Source organism: Lissotriton vulgaris, chromosome 2_2 (genome assembly GCF_964263255.1).
Source record: "Lissotriton vulgaris chromosome 2_2, aLisVul1.2, whole genome shotgun sequence".
Taxonomy (NCBI): Eukaryota; Metazoa; Chordata; class Amphibia; order Caudata; family Salamandridae; genus Lissotriton; species Lissotriton vulgaris.
In genome coordinates, this window is record NC_141688.1 from 316542255 (window position 1) to 316558162 (window position 15908).

The 15908-nt window shown below is 48.3% G+C and overlaps 2 protein-coding genes across 10 annotated transcripts in view; one reads left to right on the plus strand and one right to left on the minus strand.

The window, feature by feature from the left end:
- Positions 1-12507, minus strand: part of HARBI1 (harbinger transposase derived 1) — a 33982-nt gene extending 21475 nt beyond the window's left edge. Inside the window, exons 1-2 of the mRNA XM_086959656.1 lie at positions 12419-12507; positions 10486-11254 (exon numbers count right to left, since the gene is read on the minus strand). Of these exons, the coding sequence (XP_086815782.1) occupies positions 10486-11155 (670 nt within the window). The 5' untranslated portion in view covers positions 11156-11254; positions 12419-12507. The remainder of the gene's footprint in view (positions 1-10485; positions 11255-12418) is intronic.
- A 239-nt stretch (positions 12508-12746) lies between these two features.
- Positions 12747-15908, plus strand: part of ATG13 (autophagy related 13) — a 391361-nt gene continuing 388199 nt past the window's right edge. For all 9 annotated transcript variants that reach the window (XM_086959657.1, XM_086959658.1, XM_086959659.1 and 6 more), the window contains exon 1: positions 12747-12948. The gene's annotated coding sequence lies outside the window, so the exon portion shown is untranslated. The remainder of the gene's footprint in view (positions 12949-15908) is intronic.

A 15908-nucleotide genomic window follows, 5' to 3' on the forward strand; every position in this document is an offset into this window, starting at 1 on the left:
CATAGTGGGCGTGGTCTTATTCTTCTGGAGCGCTATTTCTAATGTTTTTATTTTATTTTCACTAAAGGAACCTGTCAGTGGCCACTGACTTTCAGGGTTCTTTTTCGTGTATTTATGCCATAGTCTAGTGTAAGCTATAGCGACTAGTCCATACTTAGTGAACATGTCCTTATTAGGGGTGCCCTCCAGTGGAGCTGGATGGTTCATCTCTAATAAGCGGTCCGGGCTAAACAGGCTACCAACCAGTGGGGAGAAGATAGGCATGACGGTTTACACCGGGGACAAAAGTCTGCACTACCTATCTTATCACGGCGGGCAAAGACTAGACAGAATATTTCTATTCTCCGTTGTTTGCCGGCGGTGAATACCTCAAACGAACCAATACCGAACAATCGGTCATTCAAAACAATTCAGTGGGGAGAATAAGTGGGCACGAAAAGTTATCGTTACCCACTCTTTCTCTACCTGCAAAGAGAGACCTTGTTCTTCCCTGTTTGCAGACAAAGAATCTCCAGACAATAATCCACGAACGATAGTTCGGGAAACAGTGGGGGAGGAAGATAGGCACGACGGATTACAATGGGGACAAAAGTCTGCGTTACCTATCCTTCACTGTTTGCAAAGAGAGAGCCTGTTTGTTTTTCCCCGTTTGCAGACAGCGAATCTCCAGAGGTTTCAACAAAGCGTAATACTAGTATTATCCAAACAAACAATTTTCCTCAATTCGTCGTGTTTACACGACCTTACCCGGACCGCATGGACGGTTTCCTGTCCTCTGGATCCAGCGCCCGATCGTCCTCTCTCCTTCGTGATGTTCGCGGCACTCCTGATGGTTCCCAGTCAGGACCGTAGATCACTCGAGAGAGGTCTGTTCAGAACTAGTGAAGGTCGGATGATCGGCTGTCAGACGAGGGTCTATCGGACATGAGCTCTTCCCGATCGTTGCAGTCGTTCACTCTGTCATCGGGACCTCTCCCACTGGATCCACGTGTCGCTGATGGGCCCCACGCTTTGGGACGCCAATTGTGGAAAAAGGTAGGGCTAGGACCTTTCTCAAGATTTGCCCGGCGCTAACCGCCCTTGTACCATTCAAGTTTACCAAGCAATGAGGCAGGCGCCGGAGACCAGAAGGCAGGAAACAGAAGTTTATTCCGACGGAGCAGAACACATCAGATCAGACAACAAGGTATCGTCTCGAGGTGCTCTAACAGCCTCTCGGAGGCCTGGCCTCTTATACACTGGTTTATGGCATGTGACCTTCTTTTATTACAATAAGAACTTTGTAAAGCAAGAAAAAGACGTCCCCGTAATCCTCGTGTTAATCCCACCCCCATATACCTTCACAATAGAGGTCCTCAACCTGCTGATAAGAGGAGGGGGTCATCACGCAGCTGAGTGTTCCGTCGAGTCTTAGGATGTGTGCGCCTGATCATATCACAGGGGGTGGGGAGGCCTGGATCAATAGAGGGTCCTTTGAAGGAGAGCGACCTCATACAATAAGGGGCAGTAAATGATATCTCCCGGCTTACGCAGTGGCCTCGGACCTGTGTGGACAGTCGGACACGGGGTGAGGGGCCATCAATGGAGTGGTATTCATGCCGCGTGAACAATCCAGCGCAGAGGGGAGGTTTATCAACAGCGGGGCATTCATGGGAGGAGAGGAGGTGTTGGTCAGGCGCTGGCGTGACTCCCAAGGACAGGGTCATGCAGAAGGGTCATGCTCATAAGGAGGAGGGAGGGGGAGCCAGGGTGCGCGGAGGATGCTTGCTGGGTCAGAGGGGCGCGCTGGCGATCGATCGTGGACAGGGAGACCATGATATCTAAAATGGCTGCCGTGCGTGTAGTACATAGGTGACAAGCTGGCGCAGATGATGTTCAGATCGCAAACTAAAATTCCACACCAGTATCTCCCCTTAAGAAGCCGAGCTCAGCCTGGTAGATACATGGTCTGCTTCCTTTAGTGCATGGGAGAAGCAGTGATTGGTGCTGTGTAGAGCAGCTCTGCTTCTGACTTTGAGCACTGCGGCAGAGCAACAACAGCTGGTTCTGCCGCTTTCTGCTGAAAAAGTGTCACATTCACCTCTTAGGAAACCAGCAAGTCCACGTGCTCCGAACGTACCTAAAATTCAGGCAGCACAGGCATATGGGAATTATAACAAACATTGGCAAAACCACTAGTTCTGGCTTTAACGCAATGCCGCATGTAAAAACAGACAAATGAAGTTTGAATGTGTTGCATGCACAAATGCTGTTTAGGCAGTCAATGCCGGATGGATGGGGGTCTCTGAGGTGAGCGAGAAATACTCCTCAAGGTGGCGCCAAAGAAGACTGTTTGCATATTTTAAAGCATTATTAAAAATAGGTTTTGCCGAGAACTGTGCTATCAAGCCTAACAGAATAAGGCTAAAACCTTTGATTAGTTCATGCCTGTTGAAAGTATCTATGACGCAATATAAGACCTACTACATACATGTGTGAATCAACAGAAGTTGATGTCTTGGTTATTTTAGCGGAGCACCTACTTACTAGCTTAAAGTTATTTTATGCTGACATATTTTTGTTCACTCCTGCTGCTTACAGCCGCATGCATAAGAAAGTAATTTAAAATTCGCTACCAAATGCCCTGTTTTCCGTCTAGCTTTGGCATCCCCCACTTTGTTGAGTTCTGGTTTTTTTCTTGTTAGTTTTATAAATTGCGCTACCTCGGCCCAAGGTCGACACCAGTTGCTTTACAGACGGACACATTTATTTTGTTAGGCAGAGGATGATTAAGTGATTTGCCGAGAGTCACCGGATGTGGAGCGTCCTTGCCGAGACTGGAACCCCCGCTTTGAGATATGTTGTGAATTCTGCTGTGCGTTAGTCTGTCAGTGTGCCTGAAGTCTGTGTATAGTGTAAGAGTGTCTCTGCTGCGTAGACTGCCTGCATGCACTCGAGGGGCAGAGCTGATGCCATGTGGGGCTCCTCTGCTCTTGCGGGTGCGTGCCGCAAGTGACTTGCATGCAACTTACAGTCATAAAGCAAGCAGGTACATGGATGTGCCTGTACCAGCAGACGTCTTGTTGCAGCACTGGGCACGCGCACTGCGCATCGGAGCACGAACCACAGATGCAGGTACACTCGGGCATCCAGCACACCGTGGCTGGCATGTTCAGACACACATACAGCGCTGCGAGTACCCACACAACGCTGTAACTAGATGTTGTTATCCCTCAATTAAAAGTGGCGTCTTTTTATCAGCTGCTGAATGATGAGAGGTTGACTCGACAGTGGATGCATTCAAATCTGTAACCTCAGATTACACACAGGTCCCTGCAACCGGTGCATTACCGCCAGGTCTATCTTAGATGCGCATGCTGAATAGGAAGTGCGAGGTGTGCTGCTCTGGGCCGCTTGCAGCACAGAGGATGGTACCAGGCTTGCCACGGTCTCAGAAGCGCTGTCGAGGGAGATTCATTGCCCTTCCCCTGTTTCACCCACCCTCCCCAACTCACCTCCAAACTTTACCATTAGAAACATCCTGCCTCCTCCGGGGGCGAGCCTTGATCTCGAGCGGGGCCTGGCTGAGCTTCAGCTTTGAAGGGCGCACTGTGCTTCTCAGCGGTGCATGGCCCAGACCTCCCCTGCCTCCCATCAGGAGCAGGCCGCAGGGCGGACCCGTTCCCCGGGCCGTTTCCACACCAACAGCCTGCAGCCTGTTCTCGTTCTCACCCGACGGGTTTTACCTCCAGAGAGATACGGAGCTGGCAAAGTCGCCCCGAAAAGGGCTGTAATTAGGCCCCGGGAGACAGGGGAGGGCGCTGTCCGAGCCGGCCTGCCTGTGTTTAACACATTCATTTCCCAGCAACGGGGAACGGATCGCAAAGAATGCGCAGGCACTCCATGGAAGAGGCCAGACCTCTACGGTGGCAGCCATGAGGTGATGGGGGCGAAGCCCCGGGCTCGGGTTGGAAAGAGTCTGCAGGGCTGGTGTTGGTGTGCGCTTCTTCGTTCTACGACAGCCCGGGAGGGACTTTGGTTTCAACGGATGGACAGGGTTATACATTTATTTATTTTATAGAGCTGAGAATAAATCCGGCAGGGCTTCATAGCGCTGTACCGCTGTAAACATCAAGCGGAGGGAACAATGGGTTGAGTTATGTGCATAGCAAAGCACCTGCCCCAGCTGCTGACACAGATCCCTCCTGGCCCGCGGCACCAACTGACACGGTACCCCCAGGATCACGTCGGCTCCTCTGCCCAATCCAGCAGCCGGCGCGCGCAAGCCACGCCCATTTTTGCATTTACCAATCCCGATATCATTCTTACGCTGACGGAGCAAGTCACGTGAACTGTTCATGAGGCGCGCGTCGTGATCTGATTCTGCCTCTGCGGTAGAAGCTCACGCGCGCGCGACCTCTCCCATTCACAATGCTGTGCGCATGGCCAGCTCTTGTCTCCACTCGTTGTCGGCTGAGCCGACGACTATAGTTCTCTGGCGAGAACGCGCTTCGCGTGCTTCTAGCCGAGACCTAACAAAAACCAGTAGAAGAAGGGACCTTGACTCGAACAGTGGTTTGGAGGGGCTCGAGGTCCGAAATGGTGCCTCTGGGTTAGGCTGATAGGCAGTGGGGTAACAGCATTCAGGACCAAAGTATTCACATGCACTGTGTATACTAGACTATTGCAAGACTCTACTAGTGAGCCTTCTCCAACACTCTTTTTTGCCCAAAGTATTAAATGTTACCAGCAAAACTTTATAAAATCTCCAAAACCACACCCAGAGCTTAAACAGAGCTGGTGGTTGCAGGTGGGAACATTAAAGAGAGGGAGCTAGAGGGAAAAATAGCTAAGGCTCACCCTCCAAAAACTATAAATCAAACAAATGGTCTCTGTTACCAGATTCCTAAGAGCCTTGCTAGTTGCTATGAACCATGCACAACGCTCAATGGGGTCGGTCATGGAAAAAAGGGAGAAAATACTCCTTTTTTTTAGGTGTCCCCTCACTCACCAGGGTTGCCCCACGGTGACATGCTTCATCATTGAGGCCATCCCAGTCCTCTACGGGCTGGGGCGTGCTACGATTTGCGGGTTACGTAGGAGCACTTTTAAAGACTATGTGTGGTGCATATATGCCTCTAGGTGGTAGTATTAAAAACGGGGTGGAAAGATAGGGCGCCCTAAACGTAATGTGTCAAGGTGTACCTATCAACTCCTATCGTCAACATGTTTCGTGCATACCCCAAGCACTTCTCCGGGACTACGCAGGGACCAGCCCTGAGTTCGCCACTCCTTAGCTCAGTGATGAGTTTTTAAATAATTTTTTTTTAATTAAATTAAGTTGCAGCAGGCTATAATAAGTGCATGCAGTAATACCTACGTATTTAATCCAAACACGTGGTTCCTGTAAGATAAAAGACAACTTGAATAACCAAGGGGTAAGTTACCCCAAACCTTAACACACATAGACCATGCTGTAGGATCGCTTCGGAAAACGTGATTACATTTCCCGTGGTTCTTGACGGACGTTTTCATGTCAAAAAACGTGATTCTTTTCATGCATAAAACGTGACAGGTCTCATGCATCAAAACGTGATAAAACATCTTTCTGTGGCACACCCATACATTCATCTATCACACACTCTCATACATAGTTTTACATACATGTCATGGGATCTAACTATGCCCCATGGATTCGGAGGGGTTCAGTATCCCGGCAAAATCTAAGAGAGATGGGAGAAACGGGATATAAATGGCAACCAACAAGGTCGTTTTTGCTTAGAAATGGTTATTTGGCCCGTTGGATGTAAGGGTAAACACCCTTCATTATTCCGATTTCCACTTACTTGCTTAGAGGATACCTCCCTCTTATAGGCACCTACTCGTGTCCCTCCGGTCCGAATGTTACTCGACCGGAGGCTCAGTTTGTTTTTAAAGACAGTCCCTGTCGCGGTTGCTTCCGCATACGCGCCCACGCTCGGGGAAGAGCTGGTGCGTATGGATCGTCCTGGGCAAAACGCGGGTGGCGGCCATCTTAGGAGTACGGAGTGCTTTCACGTTACTTCAAAAGGGACAATAATTACGTTTACGGGGGATTTTGGTGGCAAAAAAGTAATTTAGAGCTAATGTTATCTCCTTTATTGTATTATCAGACCCAATGCCGTATTTTTCAAAAATATTTATGAATCATATTTTGAGGTTGGTGATCCCGACATATTTCTTCCATTGACACCTCATACATTATTAAGGGTAGTTTATTGGTTGTTTTGATTAATTTAGTTGAAGATGGACTGAGATGCCCTTGTGTAACATAATATTGTTGCTAGGTTTTCTCAGACTGGTGGTGGTGTACCAGGAAGGTCAATACGAGGATGGTGGAACACCGCAGCAATTTTAGATGTAAACATTCAAATACAAGAATGACTACTCATTTCTTGGAAAAGGGACATACCCCGAATGATATGCGGTGGGTGGTCCTGGAGATACAACAACAAAATGCAGAAATGGAAAAGAAATTACTTGAAAAAGAACAACGCTGGGTTTTTAGACTTCGCTCTCACATAGTGGGTCTGAACCATGACATCCCCTGGGGACAATTCACCTGATAGGAATGAGTCCTCCCGGAGTTATTAAACTGTACTTGTAATGAAAGAACCGTACCAAACAACTATGGGTGTTCGTTACAGCCTAACGGTGGTTATGTTCCCTTTATAGATCTGAGTGCACATCACCAGCCAATTAAAAATGTTGTCAGATGAGGGCTACTCAGCTGACATCTAATCATATCCAAATAACCAGTAACCAAGAACTGTGGGTGCTGGTTACAGACTAACTGTAGTTGTTTCCTTTACAGTCAAATCAAAATAACCAAGAACAGTGGGTGTTGGTTACAGACGAATTGTAGTTGTTCCCTTTTCAGACCTGAGTGTACACCACCACCAGTCTGAGAAAACCTAGCAACAATATTATGTTACACAAGGGCATCTCAGTCGATCTTCAACTAAATTAATCAAAACAACCAATAACCTACCCTTAATAATGTATGAGGTGTCAATGGAAGAAATATGTCGGGATCACCAACCTCAAAATATGATTCATAAATATTTTTGAAAAATACGGCATTGGGTCTGATAATACAATAAAGGAGATAACATTAGCTCTAAATTAATTTTTTGCCACCAAAATCCCCCGTAAACATAATTATTGTCCCTTTTGAAGTAACGTGAAAGCACTCCGTACTCCTAAGATGGCCGCCACCCGCGTTTTGCCCAGGACGATCCATACGCACCAGCTCTTCCCAGAGCGTGGGCGCGTATGCGGAAGCAACCGCGACTGGGACTGTCTTTAAAAACAAACTGAGCCTCCGGTCGAGTAACATTCGGACCGGAGGGACACGAGTAGGTGCCTATAAGAGGGAGGTATCCTCTAAGCAAGTAAGTGGAAATCGGACTAATGAAGGGTGTTTACCCTTACATCCAACAGGCCAAATAACCATTTCTAAGCAAAAACGACCTTGTTGGTTGCCATTTATATCCCGTTTCTCCCATCTCTCTTAGATTTTGCCGGGATACTGAACCCCTCCGAATCCATGGGGCATAGTTAGATCCCATGACATGTATGTAAAACTATGTATGAGAGTGTGTGATAGATGAATGTATGGGTGTGCCACAGAAAGGTGTTTTATCACGTTTTGATGCATGAGAACTGTCACGTTTTATGCATGAAAAAAATCACGTTTTTTTACATGAAAACGTCCGTCAAGAACCACAGGAAATGTAATCACGTTTTCCGAAGCGATCCTACAGCATGGTCTATGTGTGTTAAGGTTTGGGGTAACTTACCCCTTGGTTTTTCAAGTTGTCTTTTATCTTACAGGAACCACGTGTTTGGATTAAATACGTAGGTATTACTGCATGCACTTATTATAGCCTGCTGCAACTTAAAAAAATGTATTTAAAAACTCATCACTGAGCTAAGGAGTGGCAAACTCAGGGCTGGTCCCTGCGTAGTCCCGAAGAAGTGCTTGGGGTATGCACGAAACATGTTGACGATAGGAGTTGATAGGTACACCTTGACACATTACGTTTAGGGCGCCCTATCTTTCCACCCCATTTTTAATACTACCACCTAGAGGCAGGAATAAAGTTTCTTGTAAACCTACTGGGCAGGTATTTTTAGATACATCACATAGTCCACTCCACAATTACATATGCACCACACATAGGGCCCGATGTAGGTAAATCCCATTTACCGATTTAGAAATACCGAATCTTACCGATTCGGTATTTCAAAATCGGTAAATGGGATGTAGGTCCCAACATCTGGATTCGTTACCGAATCCTTAACAATTCTTTAATTACCGATTCGGTAAATACCGAATCGGTAATGCCCATTCATTCCTATGGGCTTTGAAGCCCATAGGAATGATTAGGCATTACCGATTCGGTATTTACCGAATCGGTAATTAAAGAATTCTCAAGGGTGCAGGGGGTGTCACTTTGACACCCTCTAGCACCCCCAAAACGGGCATGTGTGCAATGTGGCACACAGACATGCCCTAAGGGCACGTCTGTCTGTCACATGGCACATGTGTACATGCACAGATGTGCATGTACACAGGAATCGGTATTTTACCATGGATTTGTATTCCATGGTAAAATACCGATTCTGTAAGCCATGTGCCAAAGGTAAATTTTCTACCTACATTGCTTTTTCGGTAATTTTAACGAATCAGTAAATATTACCGAATCGGTAATTATTTTACCGATTCGGTACATATTACCGAAGATACCGATTCGGTAAATTTACCGAATATGTGCCCCTACATCTCGGTAGCCCTTTACCGATCGGAAACGGCCGAAAAATCGGTATTTTCGGCCGATTCGGATCGGTAAAGGGCTACCTACATCGGGCCCATAGTCTTTAAAAGTGCTCCTACGTAACCCGCAAGTCGTAGCACGCCCCAGCCCGTAGAGGACTGGGATGGCCCCAATGATGAAGCATGTCACCGTGGGGCAACCCTGGTGAGTGAGGGGACACCTAAAAAAAAAAAGGAGTATTTTCTCCCTTTTTTCCATGACGGACCCCATTGAGCGTTGTGCATGGTTCATAGCAACTAGCAAGGCTCTTAGGAATCTGGTAACAGAGACCATTTTTTGGTTGCAGGTGGGACCCACTGGCACTTATTTTTTGGGGACCGACACTTATTTTAGCTCATCAAACTTTGATCCAGAGCAAGAGAGGAAAACACACCGCGGGGACAGGAAGAGGGAAAAACATGACAAAGAGAGGAAGCAATATCCTGGAAGAATGAGATAAAGTGACACAACACTGAACACACACAACCCCATCATGAGCTGTTAGTTGCAGATGGGGACCTCCGACACACTTTTGAGGATCACCACTTCTATTTTTTTATCAGACTATATAACCCAAGAGATAGAGAAAAAACACAAATGGGTGGAGAAAGGAGGATAAAATATAGAAATACCAGTAACAAAAGGTGAAAGCAGAAAAAAGAACCTGGAAGAGTGAGATAAACAGGCTGGGAGTGTCCAGTGGTGGATTAAAGAGGCAGGAGGAGGTGGTTTCAAGACTACACAGCCTTGGTATTCAGAAATCTTACTTTCAATACCATCTTCTGAGCAAACCTTTGGCGCCAGCAAATATTCTTTTACAAATGAAGCACTGACCGCACCCCACCAGGTTCAATGTTGGCCCCGAAGGGCCGAATCCATGCCAGATTTTTAGCATATCCACATTTAGATAAATGTACTTATCTTCAAAATCTGTCATGGATCCAGCCCTTCAGGAGCGACATTGGAGAACAACAGGAAGCGGGCTGGTTGGCTCTTAGTCAAAAGCAAGCCTGGATGCTGATACTCACAGCCATCCATGGCACATCTATGACTGCCTTTCTGTGGTCTTAGCTCATATATCCGAAAGCAACATCAGATCTGTTACCGGAACCTCCTAATCTCCTCAAGAACACACTCTATAACATCCAGTTTCCGATCGTTCTACCTGATTTGACGTGCTACCCACTCACTCCAGAAGTTTTACAGTAGCTCACGCAAAAATGTAATCACCCCTTTCTATTAGTCAAAGAATGTTCTATGACTTTGCACATGCCCCAAAAGAGTTGTAAATACATAAATTGCTAAACGGGTACGTTTGTATACATGTACAGTGTCCCGATGTATTTTTATAATCAGAAATGTATTAAGAGGAGTATCTGCGCCATCAACATCCACACAGGCACCCCTTTGAGCCACAGGGAATAAATAATACCCAATGTAGGTCTATGCGTTTGCTCACCTGCTTACTGCATTATGTACCAATATTTCCCCTTTGGTAAAGGATTTCCGTTTTAAATTGGCTTGCCCTCCCTACAAACATAAAAAGATAGCTCTCAAATTCTCCTGCCTCACACTTATATTTAAGTACAGAAAGAGAGACTAGAACACACGTTCAGAGTATTTCAGGGGCTTGTTGAACAGCACTCACCCAGCAACCAGCCATCTACATGCATCTCCTCTTTGAACTGGTGACTCAGTGCGGACTGCTGGAGCACGGTGCAGTTCTGCAGGCTCCCTGGCCAATGCGTCTCAGCGCTCAGTATCTTTCCCTTGGCGTCGCACACCAGCAGGCAGTTCAGAGAATGCAAGCCCTTCCGGTTCACATATAAAAGGTCCTCTGCGTGAGGTGCTTTGATGGCTACATGGATGCAGTCCATGGCACCCAGCACATTAGGCATTCCTGCCAGCGCATAGAATTCATCCTTCAGCTCCTGCAAGGAGGCTTCTTCCACTGGGAAATGGATGTATTGAGAGGCGCGCTCAACCAGTGCCTCTGTCACATTGGCCACACAGCGGCTCATGGAGGCCTGGCTGATCCCGATGGCATCTCCCATCCGAGTCTGAAAAGATCCAGAGGTGTAAAAGCCAAGGGCGGCCAGAATCTGGATTTCTGGACTGATCGCCCTGGATCGCTGTGTGCGACGTGAAAGACTGCTCCCCAAGAGATCCACCAGGAAGCCTATGAACCTGCGGGGAAAGCCATACATTGACACCAGGTAATCATCTGTCACATCCTCCAGTCTAAAGCGGTCCAGCGTCTTATGTCCACGGCCGTAGAGCAGGAGATCGCAGTCCAGCACTGCAATGGATATGGCCATGGCTACCAGGTCTTGCGTCGCAAGCCCCAGATCACATGAGACTGGGACACAGAGGGCTGCTTTGCTTCAGTGACTCAGTTTCCGCATTAGGTCCTCAGCCTGCAGGAAATAAGAGATGATATTAGAAGACTAGTGGAGCGCATAGAGTCTACATAGCATCCAAGGTGCACATTATCACAAACACACTGCGGAACACAGCAGGTTATCATAAACTATGAGAAGGACGATGACACAACTATCCCACTTAACTCAGTGGTGCAACATGTACCCTAATGCTACCATGGGTACTTCTGTAGTGAAGACCGGGTTCTGCTTGCACACATTGCTATGTTAGCATAAGCGTATTAGACGTTTAAACTGCATTTTGCCACTTGGCCGCTTTTGCACATGACACTACATGTATCTGTTGTTGTAAGTAAAACTGCTTGCTTTTCTATGCATGAGAACAGTCGGTTTTTCACATCCCTAGACTTACACCGTGACCTCAGTCTCAGACCTCAGAAATGTTATCCTTTGTATGCAATGGTTTTAATTAATCAAGCATAATAAAATAAACTTCAAACTTTGTGCAAGACTCCGGGCCGGCTTGAGTCACACTGCGTCTTTTGAAATTGCTATTGTTACACTTTGAAATCCTATGCTTGTCCCGGCGGGAGCGGGCGGCCATAATCCCAACTGCTGATTCAGTTACTGCTGGGATCGCGGACATCTGGTCGCTGCCGTCGTAAGTGACCTTTCATTCCAATAAAGCTGGAGTTTATTTGATTTGCTTTGACTCCTGGGCTCATTTCACCACTTTGGGTGGATGTGGCCGGCATTTTTAGATAGGACTGGCCTTTGTTCCTGCCTTGAGATAGTGAGTCCTTCATAAATACTGACTGGGAGAAGAACCTTCTTCACCCAGCAAACATACATTGAGATTGTTTGCACCAGGGCTATCTCAGCATTACACAAGATTTTTGTCAGCAGCTTGCAAAGTGTCACGCATGAGGCAGGTGAATGTCACGCTGTAATGGAAGAAATGTCACGCACATGCACCTAACCATTTAGCAGCTATCCTGTGCCTCTAAAGATATGCTCCTATACTGTATGCATCAACAGCTTTGGGGTGGGTACATGTGTACCCCATGTATGGATCCATTTCTAGTGTAAAAAGCTCTAGCACCACTGAATAAAGTCCTAGCAATATAATAATGTATGCAGAATGAAAACTTTTGAAGCCACGCTGTGGATGGTAACAAACCGCTGGAAAGATGCACTCACTGGGACAGAGCAGAGTTCCTGGCTCCCGACGCTTCCAGGTCATGGGGCCTCAAGGCGCTACCTCGAGAATCTACACCGAAGGCGGGGACTAGGAAGTAAATAACACCGGCCATCTGCGTGACTTCCGGGACACTCTGACCAATCAACAAAGGGTACGGCTTACCACAGCCAATGGTGAGCCGCGGTAAACAAGTGGCACGTTACAGCCGACAGGTTCTCTTCGGGTTCATCCCATAACTGACGTTTGCTTACCCAATCCAAGGGCTTCACACTTTAGTCTGCCTGCGCGGCATGTTTCCTCTGCTGTGATTGGCGCCCGCAGCCTGCTGTCACGGCGCCGACTCTTTCGAGTGTAAACACTGGCTCTGGACGTCCGTTCACCGGCGCTGACACCGGCGCGGTTGCGGGGCCCGAGGGGCGGAGAGCGAGGCCGGACGGAGACCAGGGCGGCGGGAGAAGGGACAGCGGAGCGCGGGCTGGGGGCAGAGGCCCCGCGGAGCAGCGGCCCCGGCGGAGGAGCGGCGGCTCCGGTGAGTGCGGCGCCGACCCTCATACTGCCTCCGAGACCGGACACCCCTCCCCGGCGGGGCTGGAGCAGCGCCCCTCAGCAGGAGACGTGACCCCGCACTGCCCTGCGCCTCCCTCCATGACCCCCCCCCCCCATGTCTCAATCAATCAAAGCGCACTACATACCCGCAAGGGTCTCAGGGGGGACGCTACTGATCGAACAGTCAGGTCTCGAGTATCCTTTTTATTTTTAAAGTTATGTGTAGCGCTAGCTAGACCCGTAGGTATCAGACAGGGCACAAGTCCTATAAAAAGAAGTGGGGGGGGGGCACCGTCACCGAAAGTGACGTCACGAAAGGTGGCTCCGATCTCGTCCCAGAGAGGCCAAAAAGGTGATGTCCAGCTGTTTGGCAGGGGGGACGGCGTCCACCCTGTAAAATAAGTGAGGGGGACGATGTCCACCCGCGTGGTACCCCGACTCGAGCCCTGGTGTCAGAGCGCTTCACATACACATTGTGCAAAGCTGAAGGGCCTTTACATTACCGAGAAGGCTGACAGTAAGTAAGAAAACCATGGATAAAGAATACAGCAGGAACATTAACTGTGCAATGGAGGGGGAGAGAAAAAAAGAAAAAAAAGGAGTGATTAGCATAGTCCGTTCGCCAACAATCCTTTAATGGGAGTCAACTCGGGATATTGAGGTCTAGGGTAGTTGACGTTGTTCAGGAAAGTATTTGTTTAGGAGATGGAGTTTGAGGTCCCTTTTGAAACAGGAGAAGAAGGGGTCGCATCTGAGGACTCCAAGGAGAGCGTTCCATATACTGGGAGCGTTGCCAGAGAACGATCAGTATTGGGTGGTTTTCTTTTTCATTTTTGGCGGAATGAGGAGGAGTGAGTTGGAGCTTCTCGGTGTTCTGGCTTGACCTGCTCTTACCAGTTTGTTGTTCAGGTAGTTGGGGGCTGGAGAGTGAAGGGTTTTGTGTGTGATGCAGACCAGCTTGTAAATACATCTCCCTTCCATGGGAAGCCATTTGAGGGAGTTGAGAGCTGGAATGATGTGTTAAAATCTTTTTACTCCAGATACAAGTCAAGCAGCCATGTTCAGCACTGCCCTTAGAGGGGCTAGGTGAGCTTTTGTAGTCGCTGTAAGGATGGCGTTCCCTTGTCGATTTTAGAGAGAACCCGTAGTCGATTTTAGAGAGAACCAGGGATTGAACTACTGTCTTGAGGTCATCACGGGAAAAAAAAGGCTTCAATTTCTAGAGGTGTTTTAGAGAGAAAAGAGCACTTTTGTATAGTTTTTGATGTGGTCCTCCATTGATAGGTTCTTGTCAAGGGTGATGCCTAGAGACTTAACTGAGTCGGATAAAACGAGGGGGCAGTTTAGGGCAACCAGATTCTTGAGCCATTCTTGGATAGGGCAATGGTTACTTTTTGGATAGAATAGGATCAGTTCCGTTTTATCTAGGTTGAGCTTTAAGTGATTGACGTTAAACCAAGCTTGGATCTCCGTTAGAGTGGTATTGAGGTGTTGGATGTCATCGGGGGTCTTTATTTTGAAATAGATTTGGGTGTCGTCCGCATAAAAGTGGTAACTCACTCCAGCTTTTTTCAAGATGATTGTGAGGGGCTCCACGAAGAGATTGAAGAGGGACTTGGAGAGGATTGAGCCTTGTGGCACCCCAAGTGTGACCTTTGTTGACTTCGAGAGACAGGATTTGATTTTAATTTGTTGCGAGCGATGCTGGAACAAAGAGGTGAACCATTTGAGTACAGTACCATTCATGCCGGAGTGCTTCGACAAGGTCTCTAGAAGAGTTGTATGATTAACTGTGTCGAATGACGCAAATAGGTCAATAAGGATGAGTAGGCAGGCATCACCATCATCTAGGCTTTGCGAATGTCGTCCGAGACGTTGAGTATGGCTGTTTCAGTGCTACAGCCTTTCCTAAATACTAATTGAAAGGTGTCAAGGAGGTTGAACTCATCAATGTGTTTATTGAGTTGGTGGAGATCACATGACTAGTAATTTTGCAAGGAAGGCCCCGAAGGTCAGCAGGTCTTGGGTCTGTCGTAGGCTCAGTGGGAGGGTGTTCGATGTCTTGGCAGCGAGGTGGGAGAAGGATCCCCCGCCGATGGTTGTTCTTCGGATGCATTGAACGGTGGCGAGTGAGAGGTCGGCGCAGCGTAGCTGGCGGTTGGGGATGTAGAAGGAGAGCCGTCTGTTGAGGTAGGTCTTGTGGAGTGCCTTGTGTGCATGGGTGAGGAGCTTGAAGGATATCCTCTTGTTGACGGGGAGCCAGTGCAGGTCCCTCAGGTGGGGGTGATGTGGCCATGGCGTGGTACGTCAAGAATCAGTCGTGCCGAGGCATTTTGGATGCGTTGTAGTAGTTTGAGCTTGGTCGGGGCTCCCGCGTAGAGGGCGTTCCCATAGTTGAGGCTGCTGCTGGCGAGGGCCTGGGTGACTTGTCTTTCTTGTATCTGTCGGGATCCATCTCTAGATCTTGCAGAGCATGCGGAGGGTGTTGAAGCAGGAGGAGGAGACGGCGTTGATTTGCTTGGTCATGTGACGGTTGAGTCGAGGATGAATACCAGGTTGCGTGTACTGGTTGGTGGGTGTCGTGGCTGCCCCCAGTGCCGTCGGCAATCAGGAGTCATCCCAGGCAGAGAGGGTGGAGCCGAGGATGGGGACCTCTATCTTGTCCGGCGAAGAAGGTGGTCCATTCCAGCGCCTTGTCTCGGATCCCTGCGGCTTGGAGGCGTGCGCGTAGTGTGTGGTGGCAGATGGTGTCGAAGGCGGCGGAGAGGTCTAGGAGGATTAGTGCTGCGGTCTCTCCGTTGTCCAGCAGGGTCCTGATGTCGTCGGTGGCGGCGATGAGGGCGGTCTCGGTGCTGTGGTTGCTGAGGAACCCTGACTGGGAAAGATCCAGGATTCTGTTTTTTTCTTCAAGGTATCTGGTTAGCTGTCTGTTGACGATTTTCT